Source organism: Otolemur garnettii, unplaced genomic scaffold, assembly GCF_000181295.1.
Source record: "Otolemur garnettii isolate 467f Iridium unplaced genomic scaffold, OtoGar3 scaffold00001, whole genome shotgun sequence".
Taxonomy (NCBI): domain Eukaryota; kingdom Metazoa; phylum Chordata; class Mammalia; order Primates; family Galagidae; genus Otolemur; species Otolemur garnettii.
The window spans coordinates 16841001-16865075 of record NW_003852396.1 but is presented as its reverse complement, the minus strand read 5'-3'; the positions used below and the strand labels follow the sequence as shown (position 1 = coordinate 16865075).

Sequence of the window (24075 nt, the reverse complement as noted above, 5' to 3'; positions counted from 1 at the left end):
GAAGGGCCTGCACCCTAGTCAGCTAACAGAGGTGGTCAACAGACGGCCTACTGTACTCATACATACATATGGTACACGTCTGGCCTATGAATATTAGGTTAACTTGAAAGTGGTCAACTATGGAGATTCTACCGTATTTCAAGTTACATTTTAAGGTAGTATATCCAAACATTTCTATTAGTTCTGTAAATTTGTTATAATGAATTAGAAAGAAACTGAGTTAACATGTCCTTAAAAAGGTCGTGTCTGGGACTCAATAATTACATTTTAGGTAACACTTCTATTAATCATTTTAAAAAATTAAAAATACAAATAAAATCAATCAACATTACTATGTTGACACTGAATAACAGAAAACTAAATTTCCAACATGGGAAATAATTCTTGCTTCAATTTTGAACTTCAATAATGTTGTATTAGTAGTTGTCAAAGCAGAGAGTAGAATCTCTTATCTGAAAAGCACAAATAATGATTGAAGTGGTGAATGTCAGAAAGTCACTATGCTCAGAAGACTGATACCAAGAACTAAAGTCCCTTCTTATCTCTATGAGGGTTAATTTCCTAAGCTGTATTTTTCTAAGGCACATACTAATGTACATTTATCTAGTTCCATTTTATATTCTCAGAAAGCTGTTTTTAACACAATTTTACAAATAAGTACTGAGTAGAAGAAACCATTTAAGGTTAAGAACCAAAATATTAACTGCTATACTATCACAGAAAACAAAATGATTCTCTCTAAACAGAAAACTGCAAAGCTTACTTGTCTTATTTGTTACCCTTTTGGACAACAAAGACTTCAGATCCACCTTTCTACTGAAGAAGGCATGCTTCAATCAGACCCTCTCAGCAAAATGTCATCTTAGTCCTCAGTATCATACCCTTGAACTAAGCAAAGTGCTTCCACAACTATATGAGGGCAGACAGAAAAATGATTGGACTATAATTTAAAAAGGAAATGGATATTGATAAATATATAATCTATAAGCAAGGCCTACAAAGAGTAGTGTTGCTTAGAGGTATTAGTCTTTTCTTCTAGATCCCATTATTGAAGTCCTCTGTGCTCTGACCCATTTTCTGCTTTCTGGCTTTTAGGCCACCTTTCCTCAAGTTGCAGGGTCTACAGTTATACTTCTGGCTAGGCACCTTTCCCTTCTTACCGGCCTTATTCAGTTCCTGGGATTTCAGTGACAGAAGCAAGCTGAATAATCAGTTATCATACCAGTATACTTGTTAACTAAAAATTCTGCTTACCTCATTTCCATACACCATCAAATGATGAGTTGTAATGAGAGATTTGAAGACCACCACCCAACTACTATTAGTAGTTCTTTCAAATAAACTGTCTGCCAACTGTGGGATGTTCACATTCATCTCGTTTGTGCACTGAATTAAGTCTGAAATAAAAATTTTTTAAAACATTAAGTTACTCTCTGGTTTTAATTTATTGTTAATGACGAATGTGCATCATAACAAGGAAAGATCTAACAAAGTAAAGTAGCAATAGATAGTTTGGAGAAGTTGCTAAAAATCTCTCAGGAGAAAAATTGAGACCACCATAATCTATCTGAGAAGTGGGATACTAGCTAGGATAACATAAAAATAATATCAGAAAGTCAGTCAAACACTCTCAGGGTATAATTTACTCTTGAGTACTTTACTTATCTCAGAACTATTTCAAAGCCTCAAGGAACTTTTGGTTTTCTTACTACTTATAAACCTTCAGAGTTACAATACAGGTATTATTCATCTCTTTAAAATTAAATTTAAAATTTTTCTTTAAGTAAGACTTGTTTAAACCCCATAGCTCAGTGGATAGGGTGCTGGCCATGTATACCAGAGCTGGTGGGGTCGAATCCAGCCCAGGCCCACCAAACAACAATTGACAACTATAACAAAAAAATAGACAGGCACTGTGGTGGGCACCTGTAGTTTCAGCTGTTTGAGAGGCTGAGGCAAGAGAACCACTTATACCCAAGAGTCTGAGGTTGCTGTGAGCTATGACACCACAGCAGCACTCTACCCAGGGCAACAGCTTGAGACTGTCTCAAAAAAAAAAAAAAAAAATTGTTTAAACAAATCATACATAAGCAACCTGCGAGACAAACTATCTTTATTCCTATCTACCCCAGAACGCTGTGTTCACACTAACAGAAAGGGAGCAGGGCAGAGATGTGGTCTGTGATTGGGTAGGATCTCAGTTTGCTCATACAGAATCTCTCTTCTCATTCTTCTCTCCCTGTAATTCTACTGAGTTAGCTAACACTGACAAACAAAACTGAAAATGAACTGAAGAAAACTCCAAATCAGATACAACCACGGAACTCCATTATTCAGTATTACTCTTAATACAGTTAAAGTAATATGAGTCTCAACCTTATATATTCCAAAATCACAAGCATTACTATAAAATAGTCGAATACACAACCATTTTAGCACCCAAATTGAAAAAAAATGAACAAACATTAAGAGTTTTACCTACAATCTACATAAGAGATACTACTTATCACTGGCAAATTCTATGAAGAAAATACAAAATATAACCCAATTTAGAGAAATAATAGAGAAGACCAAGAAATTAGCTGTCCTACTTTTAAAATAGATATAAAAGGTGGGGCACAGTGGCCCACACCTGTAATCCTAGCAGGCTGAGGCAAGAGAATCACTTGAGCCCAAGAGTTTGCAGTTGCTGCGAGCTGTGACACCATGGCACCCTATCGATGACCAAGTAAAACTGCTTCAAAAAAATAAAATAAAATAAAATAGATATAAAATATAATATGCAAACATCTCAGCTATAATTATCATATAGAGGAAAAAATTAAAGTTATTCATGACTCTAACAATGTGTTCACTTTTAATCTTCAGGGTATAATGATTAAATATGAATTCAAATGATCTAACTTAGCCTTTACTTGCAAGAAACCACACTGAACTATGAACATTTATCTGCTTACAATCTTTCAAAATGTTTGCTTTAATAGGTCCAATTATCACACACAGTAACATTTGATAAACAAATGCGTTTTAGATAAAAGCAGCAGCTAGCCTGGCCAACACTGCTTCAAGAACAAAAGTAGCCAAACATAGTGTTCATGGAACAGCAGACCGACACAAGGCTTTCAAAATTAAGACTGCTTGAAACAAAAATTAAATAGTAGATTCAACTTAGGTGTGTACGGTTCAGCTTCTGATATTAAAAAACAGAACTTGATCTCTGCCTTCTTTAAATCTTCATAGCACTTTATACTTGTCTTACAGCACTGAACACATTGTACTTGATTTATTTCAAATATATCTACACATACTCTAGTTTCTCTTCAGATCATATAAATCTTTTGCCTTTCACGAAATGCGATCTACTGCAGGCAAGGCCTGTCTGTCCTCTTCATTTTTAAATCCTTTAGAACGTCAAAGCATAGTAAAGTTCATAGTATTAAATATATTCCTAGCTTCCTTTCACACCAAATTTCTTTATATACCTTCTATTTCTTCTATGTCTTTCCAGAAACTGTCTTGATAAAGTATTCAATTCTCTTTGTTTGGGTTTTTTTAGACAGTCTCACTCTGCGGCCCAGGGTAGAGTGCCGTCGTATCACTGTTGCTCACAACAACCTCAAACACTTGGGCTTGAGCAATCCTCTTGCCTCAGCCTTCTTAGCAGGGACTACAGGCGCCTGCCAGAACACCCAGCTAGGTTTTTTTTTCTTTTTTTTCTTCTATTTTTAGGACAGACAGGTCTCACTCTTGCTCAGGCTGGTCTCCAGCTCCAGAGCTCAAGCAATCCACCCACCTTGGCCTCCCAGAGTGCTAGGATTACAGGCATGAGCCACCAGCCCAGCTCAATTCTTAACTATTGTAGGCTACTTCCTCACAATGGGATCAACAGAAATTTTACTCTCCTAAATATTTTATTTTTCATTTTCAAAAGTTGAACCTGTCACAAAATTTGTCACAATACTATACTAATACTACCCAAAGGTGTTCCTACTCCTGTGTATGTCTATATACAAAACATATATAAATACACACACACACACCCCTTGATTCCATCAGTATCCAAGTTTTTTTTGCCTCCTAAACCTCCAGCAAATCTACCCTCTCTTCTCCATCCCATCACCACTGCCAAAGCCAAAGTTCAAACCCTATTTATTTAACTAGGAAATATCACATTATCTTGGAAAAATTCGGAAATGAAAGGGGGATTATCATGCTGTCTGCAGGGTTTTACCGGCATTTCTTATCAAGAGGGAGATTAGCCAGCAGTGCACAATCAGTACTCTACAATTAAGGTTGTCCCCAGTGAGAAACACAGGTCTGACTGGCCTCTTCACTTCTGATACCTGAAAATTGGTGTCTCACTCACCCCATACCCCAAAACATTCTCTAAACTGGCCACAGAATGATCTACAATACTGTCATTTCCTAACCTCAATGATGCCCCCACTGATTGCAGGATAGGAAACCCAATTCTGTCATTGTCAGTATCTTCCAGTTTTCTGTAACACACCTTGCTGTTTCACACACCCAATCTTTCCATTCCTGCTCATTCTTTAAAAAGTACTTTCCTCAGAGAAGTCTTACAAAGACTATGATACCCTTCACACTCACTAAAATATATAATTCTACACCACAGAACTATTCTCCTACATTATAATTATTTACTTCTAAATCATTCTCTTCTACTAGATACTGCATACATACATGTAGTGTCTATTATACTATGTAGTGTATAAGTATATTTGAGAGCATACATAATATATACACATACACACACACACAGGCCTTTCTGATCTATTCTTCCTCCTCCAAGACTGATGTCTCCTCTCATATGCCAACCATTCTTATCTCAATTGCTTAGCAGTGTTCCTTCTTTCTAGAATCCTCTTCTCTCAGATACCTACACTGCTTGTTTCCTTCCCTTTTCTATAGATTTTTGTTCAAATGTCTTATCACATAAACTTCCCTAAATATTTACACAAAGTAACAAAGCCTTAGGATGCTCCCTTAACTTCAAACCCTCATTATTCTCCCTCCCTCTGCTTTCTCTCCAAAGCACTTATTACTACCTATTCATCTTAATCTGTTTAATGTCTTTCTCAGTTAGAAAGTTAAGTTCCATGTGGGCAGAACTATTTTGTTCTTTGCTATATCTAGCCCCAAAGACCTAGAATGGAGCCTCCCATAAAGGGGTCACTCACAATATTTTTTGAACACATTCATTTTAATATGCATATTGACCTTCTTAATATGACTTTTTCTAAAAAGCATGCAAAATGGTATTTCTTACATGGATTGAATTAACATTCTACAACTATTTATACAACCTGTTATTGCCAAAAGGCTGAAAAAGCTAAGCATAATATATGTGCAAATTTTTAAATTTCAAGTTAATAGAGGATCTCAGAAAAGTTTTTATTGTAATGCTTAATAAAACTACAGTGAGATTTAAAAATAATCACATAAAAACTGAAGGATGACTCCAGAAGATTAAAAGAGGAAAAAATGAAGAATTCAGGCTGAGATTATGAATCCAGACAGACCAAATGTAAACCAAATATTAGAGGGGTGGGGCGGCTACTGATTAAAGTTGTACAAACTCTACAGTACATACTTCCCCTTAGAATTTTAATTCAACCAGTCATTTTCTCCATGTAGTAATTTCCCCCTGTACAATGTTTCTACTATAGTAGTAACTCAAAATGCTTCCAAGTCTGAGCTCCAAGTCAGGAAGGAAAATGTTCTCCCTACCTCTGATTAACCAAAAGCGAAACTGCCACCAACAGAAGTCACACACATCACAGGGCTCTCAAGAGCTGCTGCCTTTCCCACTCAATGCAGGAGATATTGTTTCTTAAAAACCTAAAACTCTGAAACAATTTCCCTTACTGACCAAAATGAAGACACACATTTTGTTTTATTTACCTTGAGAATATAAAAACTGAAGTTTATTCTTGTTTCATTTTTAACAATTGCTAAACTCTACACGCAAAAAAAAAAAAAGTGGACCATGTAAGTTCATCACTTTAGGTATGAGTGAAAATTCATATTTCTAGTATTTTAGGGAAGAATACAAACCCACCATAGACATGAAATCACTAGATACACAACATGGATGGAACTAACAACTATTACACAAACACAAATGTTCTCTCTTGTGTTATTTCACGCGCTCCTCCAACAATGTCTGAGGTAGATAATGTTAACTATATGTTCATAGGTAAGGTCACAGGAACTCACTAAAGGACAGATTGATGACAATGATTAGACTTTTATAAGGACCAAGTGAACGTCCAAGAAGCCAATTTAGTCCAAGTCCTAAATTTAGAACCAATTAAAAACAAAAACATTAAGAAAAATAGTGAAACATCAAACAATATTTTTTTGTATTCTGGGGAAATTATTCAGCAACGTACAAAAAATTTAGAAGTAACCAGTTACCAAATGGTTTCATTAACCTTATATTCACATTCCTAGATAGGCTACCAGCCTGTACAGACCTCCCCAAGCAGAGGTCAGCAACATGCACATTAGAAGGCAGAGGTATCAAGTTCCCATCTAAAAAGGAAAGCACTAGGTTCTACCAAAACCATGCTGATACCCACTGACTAAAAATATTAGTTTTTAAAAAATATAATCATTTAGCCAAATGCTACTAATCCCTTTCAAAAAAGATCACTTTGAATGCTATCCTTTTTTGTGACTGCTCTCATAATCAATTTTATAACAAAAGACTATTTTCTTAAACCTAGCAAATAGGTAATACATTCACAATTTGTTAGGTAAATTAAGTGGTTAACCAAATGTTGTTTCACTGATCAAATCTTTGAAATTTTTCCTAGATAGGAATAGAAATATAAAGAATAATCAACAAGAAATACTAACTAGAAGATTAAAAAAAGGTTTCTGAATTTTTAATATGAAGTAGTAGCAACATTTTTTCATTTAGTAAAAATATAAAAGTATTTTTAAAATATGGAAGTTGAAATTAAACTTAAGCCAAGAGAAATTAGATACCCATAGCATATTTGCCCTTGTCCTAAATGTCCAAATATCTGGGAAATGTAGTTAGTAGTTTCATGCCTTATTACATTCAATTTTTTTATGTAAAGGATCATGAAGGATGGTCCAAATTAAAATGTAACTGCTAAAATTTCATCTTTAAATTTTACGGGGTCCTTTGAAAAACACAATGTAAAATTTCTATCTAATGCCATTAGAATTAACTAAAAAATATGCTTTTGCTTGAGGTAAGAAGTTCAAGACCTGACTGAGCAAGAGTAAAACCTAGTCTCTATGAAAAATAGAAAAATCTAGTTGGGTGTGGTGGCATGTGCCAATAGTTCCAGCTACACAAGAGGCTGAGACAGGAGGATCATTTGAGCTCAGATGTTTTAGGCTGCAGTGAGCTACAGTGATGCTACTAAGAAGGTGAGACTCTCAAAAAGGAAGAAAAGGTTCTTTCACAGACTTATTTGCACCTTTTATAAATCTAAACAACATATTTATTAATTTGTTAATTGGACTTTGAGGTAATAACTAGTGAAAGACTCTTAAAAATAGAATATGGAATACTCAGAAGTGAAAGGGTTTGGGTTAATTTAACAAAGAAAAGGGGGAGTTAGAAATAACAAGATATCCTGATGGCTTTTATAAAAGTACTAATGAAGCAAAGGGCCCTAATTCCTAAAGTAGACGAGTCCAATAATGGAGAATCAGTTAATTAAATGACAATAGAGTCTGACAATGAAATACTGTGAGTCCAACGAATAATGGCAAAAGAAAAAGAAAGAGAGAATATGGAGAGAATGCTCAAAGTCCACTGTAAAGAAAAATTTGCAGTACTATACCATTTTAAAAAATCATACTGTGTAAGAGTAATTCTTATATATACTGTATTTGCCCAACTATAAGGTAATGAACACTTCTGAAATGAACTAAGTTGTATATGAACTGCCAAAACAATTTGCAAAGAATTTCTATTGCTATTATTTACATAAGCTTACAAATCTCCCTAAGTACTTCTCATGTTACACAGCACACACCAATCCTATACTGTAATTCATCCCACGTCCTTTGGAACATAATCCTAATAAACAGTACAAAGGATGGACATGACACATTCCTTTATTTCTTCAAGGATATAAGAAAGAGGTTGTACAAGAGTAAGAGCTGCTTGTGGTGTAACAGCTGGAGATCAGATTTTGAATATAAGTTCAATCTTTCACCATCATAGATGAGCCTTAAAGAATCTCCAGACCCCAATAAATCAAAGTCCCATGTTACTAAAAAAGCAAGCTATAGGGGCCACAGGAAAAAGCACTGTGTTAACACAACTAGCTATGCTATTTCTGACACTGTGTTCTCAGCAAAATGAACAGACTAAGACTCACACAAGTAAAAATTAAGAAACACAAAGGGCAAGATGGCATGCATCTGTAGTTCTAGGGACTCAGGAGGCTGAGGCAGAAGGGTCACTTGAACCCAGGAGCTTGAGGTTGTAGCTACTACACTCCAATCTGGACAACACAGTGAGACCATACCTCTTACATTTTTTAAATTGTCTTGTAAATCAAGAAGGCTTTTCCCCCTAAAAATTATTCAACTGCTACCAAGTCTTCTCAAATTCTTTCTTCATGTGTTTATTTTAAAAAATATTAGACATACATTACCCAGAAAAGACTGCCATCAAGCTAGTTTTCAGGTACTTATGAAGATCACCTAAAGACATCAATTTTTTTTTTTTTTCAAACAGTCTCACTTTGTCTCCCTCAGTAGAGTGCTATACTGTCACAGCTCACAGCAACCCCAAACTCCTGGGGTCAAGTGATCCTTTTGCCTTAAGAGCTCTTGCCTCAACCTCCTGAGTACTTGGAACTACAGGTGTATGCCACTACTCCCAGATACTTTTTCTATATTTAGGAGAGACAGAGTCTCACTCTTGCTCAGGCTAGTCTTGAACTCCAAAGCTCAGGCAATCCTGAGCCTCAGCCTCCCAGAGGGCTAGGATTACAGGTTTGAACCACCGCACCCAGTCAAGAAATCAATTTTTAAAAAAAGGAATAAAACATTTAACATAGATGTTAAGAATTCTTGAGGAAATAAAGCACAGTTGCAAGAATTTAAAGTATTGGGCATCTTCTGAATACTTTAAAAAGCAACAAAATAAAGAGATCAGGAATATACTAACTATAACAGATGAAGAATGAAAGAAACAATGTCGGTATTATAAGAATGAAAGGTAATGACCTAGGAAAAAATTTCCAATGCAAATTAGACAGTGCTTCATCTGAAAAGACCTCAGACACAAAAAGAGGTTATATAACTAACAAAAGGGGGTGCTCTGGATAACTAAAACTCACTGCTGTCTAGATGTACATGAATATAGAGTGAGTCATTTTTTTTGACATATATGTATGAATGTGGGGAAAAACACTATATTAAAATCATATATTGTTTTTTATAGAAATCTTTAAAAATCTTGTCATTGGGAAAATGATAAGGTTTGGAGTTGTCATTCTGCTTCCTTTCTGTTTGGGTGCCCTCACATTCAAGTACATACAGTACATCTACATCTGCATATATGTATAAATGTGTGTATATATTCCAAAATACAGTAGAATCTCTGTAAGTTAGGCATCCAAAAGGCTACAACAAAGGGGGAGATGGTCAACATAAGAAAGTAGGCCTCCTATACTAATATATGTGGTGCATGTCCAGTCTATGAAAATTAGATCAACTTAAGGTGATCAATGTAGGGAGGTGGTTAATTATGGAGGTCTACTATATATTTGAGACAAAGGATAGGGCCACACATTCCCAGAGCTCTGCTGTATTTATGCTATCCATTTTCCTGGGAATGACCTGCATACAATTCAATTCAACAACTGTTTGATTCATCCGATGCAAATACCTACATATACAAAAGCTGTGAAGACACCCAATCTCTCCCCTACTAAGAATACAGCCTCTCAATTGCATTGTACTGATTGTAATCTGTACACATGGGGTTCAGAAATGGCACAGAGGACCAAGTGATTATCTTGGAAGAGAAAGCAACATTTCCCTGATTCAACTTCATAATCCCTTCGCTCATTATGCCATGATTGTAGCACTTATCACACCTCATTACAATTACCCGCTTACATGTACATGTAAGTCTCTCCCACAAGACTGAGCTCACTGAAAGCCGTATCATGTATTCTTCATCCTTATACTGCCAGCATCTAGCAGAGAACGCCCTAAATATTTACTAAATTAAAATTAATAAATGAAATGTAACTTAGAAGGTAACTAAGATGTCTATAGAAACCAATAATATTCTATTTAATCTGAGCTGTGGTGCAATGATAATTTGAAAAAAAAAAATACATTAGCGACCTGGAATAGCCAAGTTTATACCACCCACCCTATCTATATGCCTTCTCCCTGCTTGGTCCTTCTGCTACTACAGTGGGGGATATGAACTACCTCAATGTGACGCCTCTACTTTAAGAACAGAACATAGAAGAATTTTTTTCAAAGACATTTTCCTGGCAACAAAGGGGTTAATATCTTCTAAAATCGTATCTATAACAAAAGAAACAAGAAGAACTGCTATAGAGGGGATATGAGAGAAGAATTCAAATGAAGCTAGATACACAAAACCAACCCCGAAGATACTCTACGTTAATATGTGTCAAATTCCCCCCCTTAATGTCAAAGCTGAAACACAAGCCAAATTTACTGTCCAAATTTTAATTTTTAAAAGTGCCAACTGTTTTAGTTAATGGAGTCATTATGTAATTGCCCTAAAATTTTAATCAACACACATGAAACATCTTTTGCAAATCAGCCCAAGCTGTCTTTTATATTTCTTCATTTCTCTCTTTACCCATTCATCTGTCATAAATACAAAAACTCTTAGAACAAAAACAAAGTTTAAGTCATGAAATTATTCTGCAGAAAAACATACATAGTCTTGGAACACTCTCAGAATTCACTGCCGCTGACTTACATTTTTAAGCAAAAGTCTTTTCCCACTCCCTTCATTATCAAAATGTTTTAGCCTACTATGTAAGCATTCTTACTATGAGAAAGTCTGAAAGCCCAGAGCTTCTCCTGGGTGTTCCAGGGCATTCCGCATTCCTACCACTAGATGACAGACTATACAGAGAAACAACAGGACTCTGGCAAGAACAAAGATGGTTCAGGCTCATAAACAATCTCCTTAACTTTGAGATTGTTTCGGTTTCCCTTCCAGTACCCCAAAGTGGTAATTTCCAAACCTAATGAACACTTTGGTTCCATACCAGAGTCCACATGAGGATGTCAGGGATGAGAAAAAGAATATTTTAGTAAGCACCACCTCAAAGACTACTTGTACTCGATTTTTAAATTATCAGAAAAATACAAGATAAAAAAAATTTCTTAGTAGAATAAAAACTCATCACTTAATAAAAGAATTTAAAATATTTATTTAAACTGAATAAGAAAACAAAATGAAAGCATTACAGCACTCCAACATCAAAAAGTAAGGTTTTCTTCTTTGAAGATCCAAAGTTTCTTAATTATAATTCCACCTATAGGAAAGAAAACACATTAAGTATCAAGTACTGTGAGAGAAAGTGCCAATATTATGAATTCTTTTTTTTTGTTACATTCTAAGAAGTACTAATAGTTCATTAGACCAGTTAAATAGATATAACCAAAATTTTCTTTTTTTTGAGACAGAGCCTCAAGCTGTCCCCCTGGGTAGAGTGCCGTGGCATTACAGCTCACAGCAACCTCCAACTCCTGGGCTCAAGCGAGTCTCCTGCCTCCGCCTCCCAAGTAGCTGGGACCACAGGCGCCCGCCACAACGCCCGGCTTTTTTTTTTTTTTGGTTGCAGCCGTCATTGTTGTTTTGGAGGGTCCGGGCTGAGGATTCGAACCCGCCACCTTAGGTGTACGTGGCTGGCGCCTTAGCCGGTTGAGCTATAGGCGCTGAGCCACCAAAATTTTCAAAAACAATCTAGTACTAGATTGAATCTAGTACTAATACTGGATCAAAAACACACAAAATAGATATAACCAAAATTTTCAAAAACAATCTAGTACTGGATCAAAAACACACAAAACTAAGCTTCTAAACATAATAAAAGGTCAACTAACAACATACATTGTTAAGTACTGTACTTACCTCCACCAATGCTGTGAACCACAACAGTTCTGGGGGTGAGGAAGAAAAAAATTGAAGGAATTCTCCTTTCTTTCTAACAAGATCAGGAAAAAGAAATAAAAGCTCGAGAGGCCCTGCAAGTACAGACCAGATTACTATAAAGAAAAAAAAAATCTGGAGAAATTAAAGGAATTGAGGCTAAGTCTGAAGAAAAGTATGAGTTGGGAAAGACCAAGTGTCCTGGTTTTCCTGGGACAGTCCTGGTTTACACCTCTTGTTTCAGTGTACCACTGGGACAGCATACCCATTCACTCTTTTTTAATTGTTTCCCTTACTCCATCACCCGGGCTAGAGTACAGTGATACAATCATAGCTCACTGCAAACTCAAACCCTTGGGTTTAAGCAGTCCTACCACCTTAGCCTCCTGAGGAGCTGGGACTCCAGGGGCACATCATCACACCAAGGTCCTCGCAGAGGCAAGGTCCTGCTATGTTGCCTAGGCTGACCTAACTCCTGGCCTCAAGTGATCCACCCTCGTCAGCCTCCCAAAGTGCTGAAATTAAAGGCATGAGATACTGCACCTGGCCCCTTTCACTCTAAAAGTGACCCAGTTGGATACTAAATTGTGTGTCACCCTAGTTATAAGTAACCTAATAAAGTTTATATGCAGCTAAGTCATTAATACACTACCACAATCTTCCCCTGGTGTATTTACATTTTTCTTTTAAGAGTGCTATATTCTGGTTCTCAGCCTTCCTTAAACCCACACATGCTTGTTTTTATCCACTTTGTCTGCTTACTCCCTACCCATGAGCATTTTTTTAACATTAACCTCAAGTCTTATTTTTTTCACCCAGGGGAAGTCACCTAATCTCGTACCTTCAAAGAAAATCTCTACGCAAATGATTCACAAGTTTGTTCTTAGAAAATTGTCTAGTCTTCGGGGGAGTTGCAGGTATTAGAATTTTCCACCTCTATGTGTAAAATATTTAAAAAATGAGAGCATGATTTCAACTGTAATCTGAATGTAAACCATTTTATTTAATCAGTAAGAGCATTCTTTGCTGAAATAAATTCTCACTGGCCATGCACGGTGGTTCACGCCTGTAATCCTAGCACCCTGGGAAGCTGAGGCAGGTGGATTGCTTGAGCTCAGGAGTTCAAGACTAGCCTGAGCAAGAGTGAGACCCTATCTCTCCTAAATATAGAAAAACTAGCTACAGTAGTGGTATATATCTGTAGTCCCAAGTACTCAAGAAGCTAAGGCAAGAGGACTGCTCAAACCCAAGGTGACAGAGAAAGACTGTCTCAAAAATAAATAAATTCTCAGGAATCTTCTCCTTACATTTCTCACAATGTGTGGCACAGTCCCTTGTATGTGTATCCATATGATGGTATAAACATTTATGGACTTTAGGTGAAACAAAAGCCCATGCCTCTGCTTATAATGCACAGGACAAGTAGAAAGAACGAGAGGGGAAAGTTCGCCCTGTAGCTAGGTTATTGATATTCAGTAACAGCCAAGCCCATGTCTAAAAAGTACACAGGAATCCAAAAGAATTTTCATGTCTTCTTTTAACAATTTAAATTCTGCCTAGTCAGGGAGAATAATGGATTATAGTCAGCCTCCCTGCCAGAGTCTCTCTCACCCAGAAAACACAAGTTCTCTTCCATGTTCCCAATGCATTTAAAACAATGAAAACCTTTATATTCCACCTTCACAATGCTTTGCAAACCTCAGTAAGAACAAACAAAAATCCTAGATATTCTAGGATTTTAAGGATTTTATTTAAATATTTGCAGTTTATTACAACATGCCAAATAGTGTCTTAGGAGTTAGAAATTAGAAATATGCAATAATGGACAAAGTTCCTGTTACCGTGGAATTTATAAACCAGTGGGGGAAGACAATCAGTAAACAAATGAACAAATGTATGTCAGATGGTCGATAAGTGCTAAGGATCTCTTAGCTTTTAGAAGGGACTGGGGTATGTGTTTGGGGTAAGTTGCTATTTAAACATGATAATCAGGGCAGGAGTCCTAGAGAGTAGACCTCTGAGAAAATATGGCAACAGAGGTAGTGTGTCATCAGTGGCTTGGATGCCAGTGAAACTGATCACTGCAATCCACTACAACATAGGCACATAGACATCAAGATGTCCCTCTGAGCTGCTGAATAACACCGGAAAGCCATTTCTAAAAGTCCTTTTTTCAAACTGCTACAAACAAACTGCAGTAATGACAGCTGTAGCTAAAAATAGTAAGTGCCAAATAATAACTTATCTACATGGCTTTAAATTTTGAAATAATGTTCTGTAAATGGAAAATACAAGCAACTGAATACATTATTAGTAAACCCCTACAAAATATAGCCTAAGTATTTTTCCCAATAAGTTTAATAAGCCTTTAAGTTTATACAAAAAGGAGTAATTGCTAGGATGATTCTATAAGAAGCCATTCATAACCATACAACTATTCTTGTAAGATTCCTAGCCAAATGGAGTGGTGTGTATCTACAGCCCCTGCTACTTGTAAAGCTGATGCAGGAGGATGGCCTGGGCTACAAGTTCAAAACTATGATATGCTGTGATTGAGCTTGTGAATAGCCACTGCACTATAGCCTAGGAAACATAACAAGATCCCATCTTAAAAAACAAACAACAAAAAAATAACAAAACCACGTAGCCCACATTCACCTATTTCTTAGCATCACAAAAAACTGGTAATTTCATTCCTTGACAAATGCCTTTCTTAAGAGGCATTATAAAATATCTTCTAAGATAAAAGTCTGCTTTAAAAGCTGACAAAGTTCAAGTGAAGATGTTATTTTTTTTTACTTAAAAATTCTATGTAAGTTATACTTCAATAACACTAATTAAAGAAAAAAAATCTGTTTGAACCTAAAAATCCAAACTTTAAAGATAGTTTGCTGAGCTGACAAAAACTTTGTTATCTATACACAAATATAAAGAATTTGGTATGCTTTATTTAAATTGCAAAACTGAAATAAAACCATTATTATGTGATTCACTGTAAGTTTAAAGGCTGTCAATCTATGTATATTACAGCAGAAATCTAAGGACTTCATTTTTTTTTAATTAAAAAAACAGCAAATTACCTCTTCTATAAAAAGTCAAACAGATACTCTACAGAAGCAATTAGAAAACAAAAAAAGACATGATCCCAACTTATTTTGTACACTATAAGTTCATATTTGTTAAATATGAACTTGTTTTCATACAGATTTTAAGTATCTCTCAATACAAAAATTTTGATAAACAGACCTCTGCTGCTAAAGAATTTAGAAATAATAAATTTAACACTTAACATAGATTATGGCTTCTCTCTCTCCCTCCTTACCTTCTGCCTTGGTTGGAAGCTCCCTGAAGCACATACTAAGACCTTCCTCACCAAAAGCAGATTCTTAGACAATGCTTCCTGTACAGTCACAGAACTGTGAGCTGAATAAATCTCTTTTCTTTATAAACTACCCAGCTTCAGGTATTTCCTTTACAGCATTGAAACAGGACCAAAATAACTGCAAAGTGTTACCATAGTTACCTGTGCTCAATCTTAAGTGGCAAAATCTTTACAATGCACAAATTTCTTTATACATTGTAAGTTATTTCATATCTTACCCTAGTGACAAAGCAAGGAATGCTTCCTTATCTCTCACTGAAAAGATTTAAATACTTGCCTTACTCAAGAAACACAAAGTAGTGGTTGTGTTTAAACTCAATACTTAAAACAGTCTTTGCACTAGAGTGATAGATGAAGATAGATATACACACACACACCTCACTCCCTAAAACAGTCTCTGCACTAGGGTGAGGGATGGGGAGACAAACACATACACACGCACACATATGTATCTCACTCTCTTTCCCTCTCTCTCCATTCAAGTGGTACAAGTGTTGTCATTGCTTTCTCTGATTATTCTCTGAAAATCCACACATTCTCACAAATCCAATGTTTAGTTCTCTCAAATCTAATTCCTAGCATGTACAGTAAATACTGTAAATACTGGTCTGGTTTAGTAAATACTTCTCACTGGCAGCATCATTTTCATCATTGTGGATACAATGAACTTAAAGTTCACAGAATATAAGGAAGACACCATGCTACTCAACCCAACCAGTTTCAAAAGTATTAGGCATTCTGGGGCATAATGGGCACACTAAAAGGAAAGTGAAAGAAAAGTGCTAGAATTCCTTATCTCCAAATGATTCAAAATCACAAGCCTTAATTTATAAGCAAGAATGTCACAGAACAAACTAAGTTAACTCCTTAGAGTTTAGGTCAACACGTCTCATGTGATTTTACGTAGCAAGAACACACACAGCAGCTGTCCAGTCATCTTTTGCCCTAGCCATGTCAGCATTTCCGATTCTAAGCTATAGCAAGAGGAGTAGACCATGTTAAAGGGGCTTCAATAAGTCACCACACATCGGTTAGTCACAAAGTTAGAAAAACTAACTCTGATAAAGAAAGTCAAAGAAAAATCAATTCTAGGTCAAGTCTATAAGTCAGAAGATAGGAAGCCGCTTCAGCGTCACTTAAAATGTTTCCCATCTCCTTCCTGATAGACGTATTTCTCTTTTTGTGCATCACCTTTAGGCAGGCAGTCAAGTCTCTCTCAGCCTCCTGAGCTGCTCTATAAATAGCTTTCCAACTCAGCTACCAGTTACAACTCTCCAATTAATTTTTAAGTCAGAATCTATGGTTTTTCTTTATTGCCACTCAGCTGTGTCATGCAGTGTTTCTAGCATGAGGTACAGAAATCATCTAAAGATAATCCCTCTATCCACTCTAGCTAGGTCACACAAACAATATTTTGCAAAACAACATGAAGAATGAAAGCAAATGAGGATTCGTACAGAGTTTAAAATGTCAATTTAATGTACAACACAAATTTCAAACCTAGTAACACACAATTACATAGTTCAATGAAGAAAAGTTACAAAAGCTAATGCTGAGAAAAGAAAAATACTGACTGACTGCTAAACCTTAACTTCTGAGTCATTAAACAGCTGATTTTGACCAGGGACTGTGGCTCACACCTGTAATCCTAGCACTTTGGGAGGCTGAGGCCAGGAGTTCAAGATCAGCCAGAGATGAAAAAAGATTGGTATTTTGAAACAAATAGCCTCCCATTTTTTCTCCTTTGCTGACAAAGTAATAAATGTCCTTTTCCTTCTCAAAAACCACTTGTTCCTTTTTTTACTGATGTGGCCTCAAGAACAAGTGCTGAGATTTCAGTAACAGATGTTGGTGTTCCCAAGGTGGACTAGTAAAGGGCCTCCCAGGGAATAGCTCCCTGCTAAAGTAGCTCCAACAGCTCAGGTCTACACTAGAAGGAGTGGCTTTTTTAAATTCAAGGTGAGAGAATATAGGATGGTTCAAGGAGCTGCCAGGGCATGTTTTAGCAACCCGGGAAACCCATCTCTGCCTCCCCAAAGCTGACCAAGTAGACATAGCTCCCCACAACGTGAACTGAGTTAAAGAGAAGGAAACAAATTTGGAAATGGTTCAGATGTCAGGTCCTTTCATTTAACCCAACTGTGAGGTTTTGAGACCTTACTGCTCTGTGTCAGGGCATTTTGTTTGAATGGGGCACACCAGGTACCATCTGGGGTGGAAGTCAAAGGTATAGCAGAACTAGGGAAACCTGGTTTAGATTAAGATCATTTGTGGTTACCAGGAAATGAGGGGCTGTAGGCCACCATTTGGGAAGGGTCTGCCCTTCCATTTGAAGCACTGGCTGAGGTGCCATTGGGGTAGCCTCCATCCTCTTTGGATTCCCATTTGATAGGCCCTGGCATTTTGTGTTGAGACCGCCCTGAGCAAAAACAAGACCTGGCTTTTACAAAAAACTATTAAAACTATGAGTATTTATAGAAGTTGTATTTCTCGAAAAAATTCTCTCCTAACTATATCCCATTTATGAAAGTTTTCTATGAGCTTTGAGATACCCCCAGATTACCTGATATCCAGGCAAAATTCTTCACTGTCATCTAAATGTTAGATTTATTCTCTATCTCCTATTACTGGTAAAACAGAGCTAATAAATAAGTTTTTATAAGTACTAATTGTGTTAACAATACATGTCAATTGCTCAAGACATAGAAAGGATTCTTTAAAGATAAGCTGTTCTCATTTAGGGCCTGACTAAACTGATTTTATACACTGTGGAGAAAACTTTTCAGTGATTCCTGTGCCATCCAGAGATTTAAAGGTCCCCCAAAACTCAGTAATTGTTACCACTATTCAGTCTATAAGAAAGTTTTTTGTTTTGTTTTTGAGACAGAGTCTCACTCTGTCACCCTGAGGTTGAGTGACCTGGTGTAATCACAGCTCATAGCAACCTCTTGGGCTCAAACGATCCTCATGCTTCAGCTTCCCAAGTAGCTAGGACTATAGGCATCACCACAATACCCAGCTAATTTTCAATTTTAGTAGAGAGGGGTTCTTAACTCTTACTCAGGGTGGTCTCCAACTCCTGAGCTCAAGCAATCCACCTGCCTTGGCCTCCTGCAGTGCTAGGATTATAGGCAATAGCCACCATGCCTGGCCTCAGTCTATAATAAAGTTAATATACAAAACATCTGAAGCAACAAGATCTCATCCTCAATTTCAAGATCAGCAAAACTCCTTGCCTTCCCTATTTTCACAATGGCAACAGAAAATAAAAATAGGGGGTAATTTGGAAAAATTGGCTATGATCCAACATACTCAAAGTAGCCAAAAGCTACCTGGCAATAAGCTATATGTAAAGGCCGTATGATTAAAAGTCATAATATCTCTAGAATCTAGCCTCAGACAATCACTCCACTGTACTTATCTACACCCAACCTGTTCCTCTCAAAGCCCCAAAGCACTCCATTTACAGATTCCTTTGTTCTCCAAACACAATTCAAGCCTTCCTGCCTACAAATGTTTGCTCATGCTCTCCTCCACCTAAAATGCCTTTTGCTCCTAACTACTTAGTATTTAAGTTCTAGTTCTCCCCTTATCAAAAGCCGTATGTCTCACCTCTGGTTTTTAATGTCATTTGTTCTGTATTTATCTCTGGCAATATAACTATCTGTATAGTGCACCTCCCCTACTAGACTGAAGACATGATTAGCAATTTCATTTTTAGATTTCTCAATTATCTCAGCACAACTTAGATACATAGTAGACAGTGTTAAATTACATTTGGCCAAAAGCTGCCTCTGTAAGTAGCAAACTGCAACCTAACTTAGGAGTATAGGCTTGTTACTAGTAGCTGAGTCTCCGCAATTATAGCAGCCAACCTGTGCAACTAATCACAGGTTGCAAACTGCTCAGACATTTCCAACTAAGGCAAACACAGAGTTGTAACTAATCAAGCTATTTTGATAAGTTACTTTTTTCTATTTATAAATACTATGTGCTCACAATGCTGAGTAGAGCTCTCTAAACTTTTACTGGTTCAGATGGTGCCCAATTCATTAATTGCTGCTTAGCTCAAATAAACTCTGCTAAATTTAACTTCTCTAAAGTTTTTCTTTTAACACAATTCAATGTGTATATTAATTTCCAAAAGACTAACAAAGTCTTGTTTGGTAGAGATCCAGCTTTAAAAAACATAATAATGACTAATAATTAATGTAGACCTTGCAGACAAAAAGATGTCACATAGTTAAATCATGTAAGTCAATCAGGCCACCAAGATTCTTATTGACTTTAAATTGGTTTAACAAACCTTTTGATGACAATAAAAACAGTCTGTTTTGCAGTTTATAAACTTGGAACTCAAAAAAATCTCAATTTCCAAACAAGCCCACAAAAGCCATCAGATCACAGTATGCGCATTTAGAAACCCAAAGCACTATGTATAACAATATTCAGAGGTCCAATTCGGGGTGCTAAGGCAGATTTAGCTCCTCTGCACATCTAGCAACAGAACTGTGTATTCCTTCTTTTCTATCACTCTGAACAGCCCTACTACAAATACACAGGAAAAAGAAAAAGTAATTTCCCCTTTTCATGGCACTGGCATCTAAAAGATGACTCTAAAATGAAGATTTGGGGGAAGGAGCATGAAGAGACCAGAGTCTACCAAAGTAACTACTTTTAAGGGCTCCCTCTCCAGTCTTATCTCCCCATGTTCCCAATAGCATTTTGCCTTCCACCATAAAGAACTACTCAAAGTCTACTCCCAAACACCCCAACAAAGCTCTTTCTTGCCTTCATGGCACTGCTTGTGCTTACTTAAAAGGAACTTGCTTGTCCATCTGCAAATCACTATTTATATGTATCCTTTATTCTTCCACTCAGGTCTTCCACTCCCAAGAAAAATAGTCTTACAAAATGATAAGCTCAGCTCAGCACCTGTAGCTCATGCTCATGGTTAGAGGGCCGGCGGGTTCAAACCTGGCCCAGACTTGCTTAACAACAATGACAACTACAACAAAAAAACAGCCGGGCATTGTGGTGGGCACCTGTAGTCCCAGCTACTTGGGAGGCTGAGACAAGAGAATTGCTTCAGCCCATGAGTTTGAGGTTGCTGTGAGCTGTGACGCCACAGTACTCTACCAAGGGTGACATAATGAGACTCTGTCTCAAAAATAATAAAAATTACAACACCAACAAAATGTGTGTATGTGGTGTATATGTGTGTGTGTGTGTAGCCAGCCCTCCATATCCATTTGTTCTGCCTTATGGATTCAAGTAACCATGCACTGAAAATGCCGGGGGTGGGGGCGGAGGTCTATCTTACTATATGTTTATTTCTTGTCTTTATTCCCAAACAATACAGTACATGGTGTCCAGAAAGTCCATGAGCAATTTAAATCCCACATGGACTTAATGGACACCGTATGACAACTGTTTACACAGCATTTATATTATAATAGGTAATGTAAACAATCTAGATATGACTTAAGTATACAGAACAATGTGCATAGGCCAGATATATGCAAATACTAATACAATTTTGTATCAAGGACTTGGGCATCTACAGATTTTGGTATCCTACAGGACATTCTAGAACCAATCCCCCATGGATACTGAGGAAATATATGTGTGTGTGTGTGTGTGTGTGTGTATAAAATCACCTTGCCACACAATCCCCTTTTCCTATTAGTTACCTGCTATTATTTCAAATTATTCAGTATAATACATAAATGAAATTTCTGCAAATAACTAAAGCATATCAAAAAGTCTTGCCAATCTTCTCCAGCATGAATATTACCCATTATTTACTTTTTGGTGTATATTTAAATTACATTGAGATCTTTCCATATTAGATGTATTTAAAATATTAATATGATATTTATATTTCTTAAGCATCCACAAAATAGCTAACTCTATCATCAGTACCAGCACACAAAATTTTAAACACACCTCCACACACATGATCTTGTTTTCATGAGACCTATAATCAGCAGAAACATTATTTAAATAGCAATTAAGTATATCCTGCAAAGTCACTTGTTAGAATATACCTGCGGATCTTTAGTGAGGAAAGAACTTTTGGAAAGTATGCCTAGCTTCCTCAATCATTATTTGAAATAATTACCCCTTGAGTAAAATTTGAGCCCCTGGGATGCTTTCCATTGCTAAGTCAATGGCTATAAATACCAGCACCATTAAAAAAAACCACGCTGGAATGCCAAGGGTTCAGAGAAAACTTTCAGCAATTCCCACTGGCCCCTAGAATAAATTTATGATCCTACTTTTACCACCATCACTACTGCCACCCGAACCCTGGCCTCCTATCTCATGAGGCTTCCTTTTCTTTACATTTTGATATTACCTCTTAAGTGTTATTTTAATTCTTACATCAAAAGTGAGTCTGTCCTACAGTTTTACTCTAGGGGAATCTTCCACAGATTCCAACATGATAGGTTAGGTACCTCCCAAAGTAACGAGGAAGCAACTCTGATAAACATTTCCAATCTACTTCTGGTTCCCTGTTTAATTCTTAAAAATTACAATCCTAATCTCAAAAACATGTCCTCAAGGTTGGGCACATGGTGGCTCAAGCCTGTAATCCTAGCATTCTGGGAGGCCCTGGCGAGTAGATTGCCTGACCTCATGAGTTCAGAGACCAACTTGAGCCAGAGTGAGACCTCATCTCTAAAAAAATAGCCAGACATTGTGGGCACCTGTAGTCCTAGCTATTTAGAAGGCTGAGGCAAGAGAATCGCTTAAGGCCAAGAGTTTGAGGTTGCTATGAGCTATATGACGTCCCAGCACTCTACTGAGGGTGACAAAATGAGACTCTGTCTCAAAAAAAAAAAAAAAAAGTCCTCAAAAAATAAGCATTTTAATAATGTTCAAATTGAACAACTATGAACAAAAATTTTGCTGTAACAATGTTTGGAAAACACTTGCTGGTACCTAAACAACCTCTTAATATATGTTCTTACCAAGGTTACTCACTAACTTTATATGTGAATTGTAACCAGACACTTGCAATGTCACCATAAGAAAATATTCTTTAATGTCTACTGAAATAAATTTCTATATGGTGACCATAAATTATATATTAAATAATCTAAGCTATGAAGGGAGATTATGTATATAACCAATATTAACCGAACACTCACAGGATTGTTGAGTAGGTACTCTGATAAGAGATACAGAAAAAAACTGGAAAAGAACGGTTCCTATTCTAGAGTGAAAATACACATAAACACAAAATGTATATAAAACCACAATGGTAATTACAGTTTAAGAAAATTAGAAAGTTTATAAATGGTGATAATAATATTGAATTGGCAGGACCAGGGGAAACTATTCAGTAACGTTTTTATTAAAGAGGTTACGTTAAGTGTGAGTGTCAATAAAAGCAAGGAGTTTGAAGAGAAGGGGGAGCCGACATATGGACATGGAAGACATTTTATGTCCAAGGAAATGGTTCATGCACAGGCTTACAGTTTAGTAGTCAAGAACCTTAGTTTGGCACAATTGGTACCTAATCTGCCTGGCTTTCATGTGACATGAAAACGCAAAGCAAACAGATAATGACTAACTTCACTAAAGACCTTCAGGGAAAAAATTTTTAGATAATTACTATTAAGATGTAATAATAATTTGCCCCAAGTAGCTTCCTTTCCAAGTCAACTGGCACATTCCTTCCAATCTACTTAAGAGTATGACATAAATGATTATGTCACATCTTGTACTTGAAGTCTTCTAAGAGTTTGGGTCATCGTTACCTAACAAAACAAATCTAAAATTACTTTGAGAGTTTAAGTGATCTCTTAAATCTAGTTTCTCAGAGAGTACCCCTCTGTCCTCTCTAACACACACGCTTCCTCTAGAGGTCCATTTTTTAGTATCAGAACATTTACACTTTTAAAAATTGAGGTCCCCAAAGAGGTTTTACGTGGATTTTCTGGCAGTGGATGCAATGGCTGACACCTGTAATCATAGCACTCTGGGAGGCTGAGGCAGCCTCTTTGAGGTCATGAGTTCTTTTTTTGAGACAGAGTCTCACTATGTCACCCTCGGTAGACTGCCATGGTGTCACAGCTCAAAGCAACCTCAAATTCTTGGGCTTAAGTGATTCTCTTGCCTCACCATCCCAAGCAGCTGGGACTACAGGCGTCCACCACAATGCCTGGCTATTTTTTTTTTTTTGGTTATAGTTGTCATTGTTGTTTGCCAGGCCCAGGCTGGGTTCAAACCTGCCAGCACCAGTGGATGTGGCTGGCACCCAAGCCGCTGAGCTACAGGCATCAAGCCAGGTCAAGAGTTCTTGACCTGATCAAAAAGTAAGACCCTGTCTCTACCAAAAATAGAAAAGATTAGCTGGGCATGGTGGTTTGCACTGGTAGTCCCAGCTACTCCGGAGGCTGAGGCAGGAGGGCCACTTGAGCCCAGGAGTTTGAGGTTGCAGTGAACTATGATGATACCATTAGCCAGGGCAACAGAGCAAGATTGTTAAAAAAAAAAAAAAAAA

At 36.9% G+C, this 24075-nt stretch overlaps 1 protein-coding gene across 11 annotated transcripts in view; it reads right to left on the bottom strand.

Annotated features, from left to right (window-relative positions):
- Positions 1–24075, bottom strand: part of PICALM (phosphatidylinositol binding clathrin assembly protein) — a 100966-nt gene that overhangs the window by 66376 nt on the left and 10515 nt on the right. For all 11 annotated transcript variants that reach the window (XM_012803430.1, XM_023511706.1, XM_023511718.1 and 8 more), the window contains exon 2: positions 1255–1397. In XM_012803430.1, the coding sequence (XP_012658884.1) occupies positions 1255–1397 (143 nt within the window). The remainder of the gene's footprint in view (positions 1–1254; positions 1398–24075) is intronic.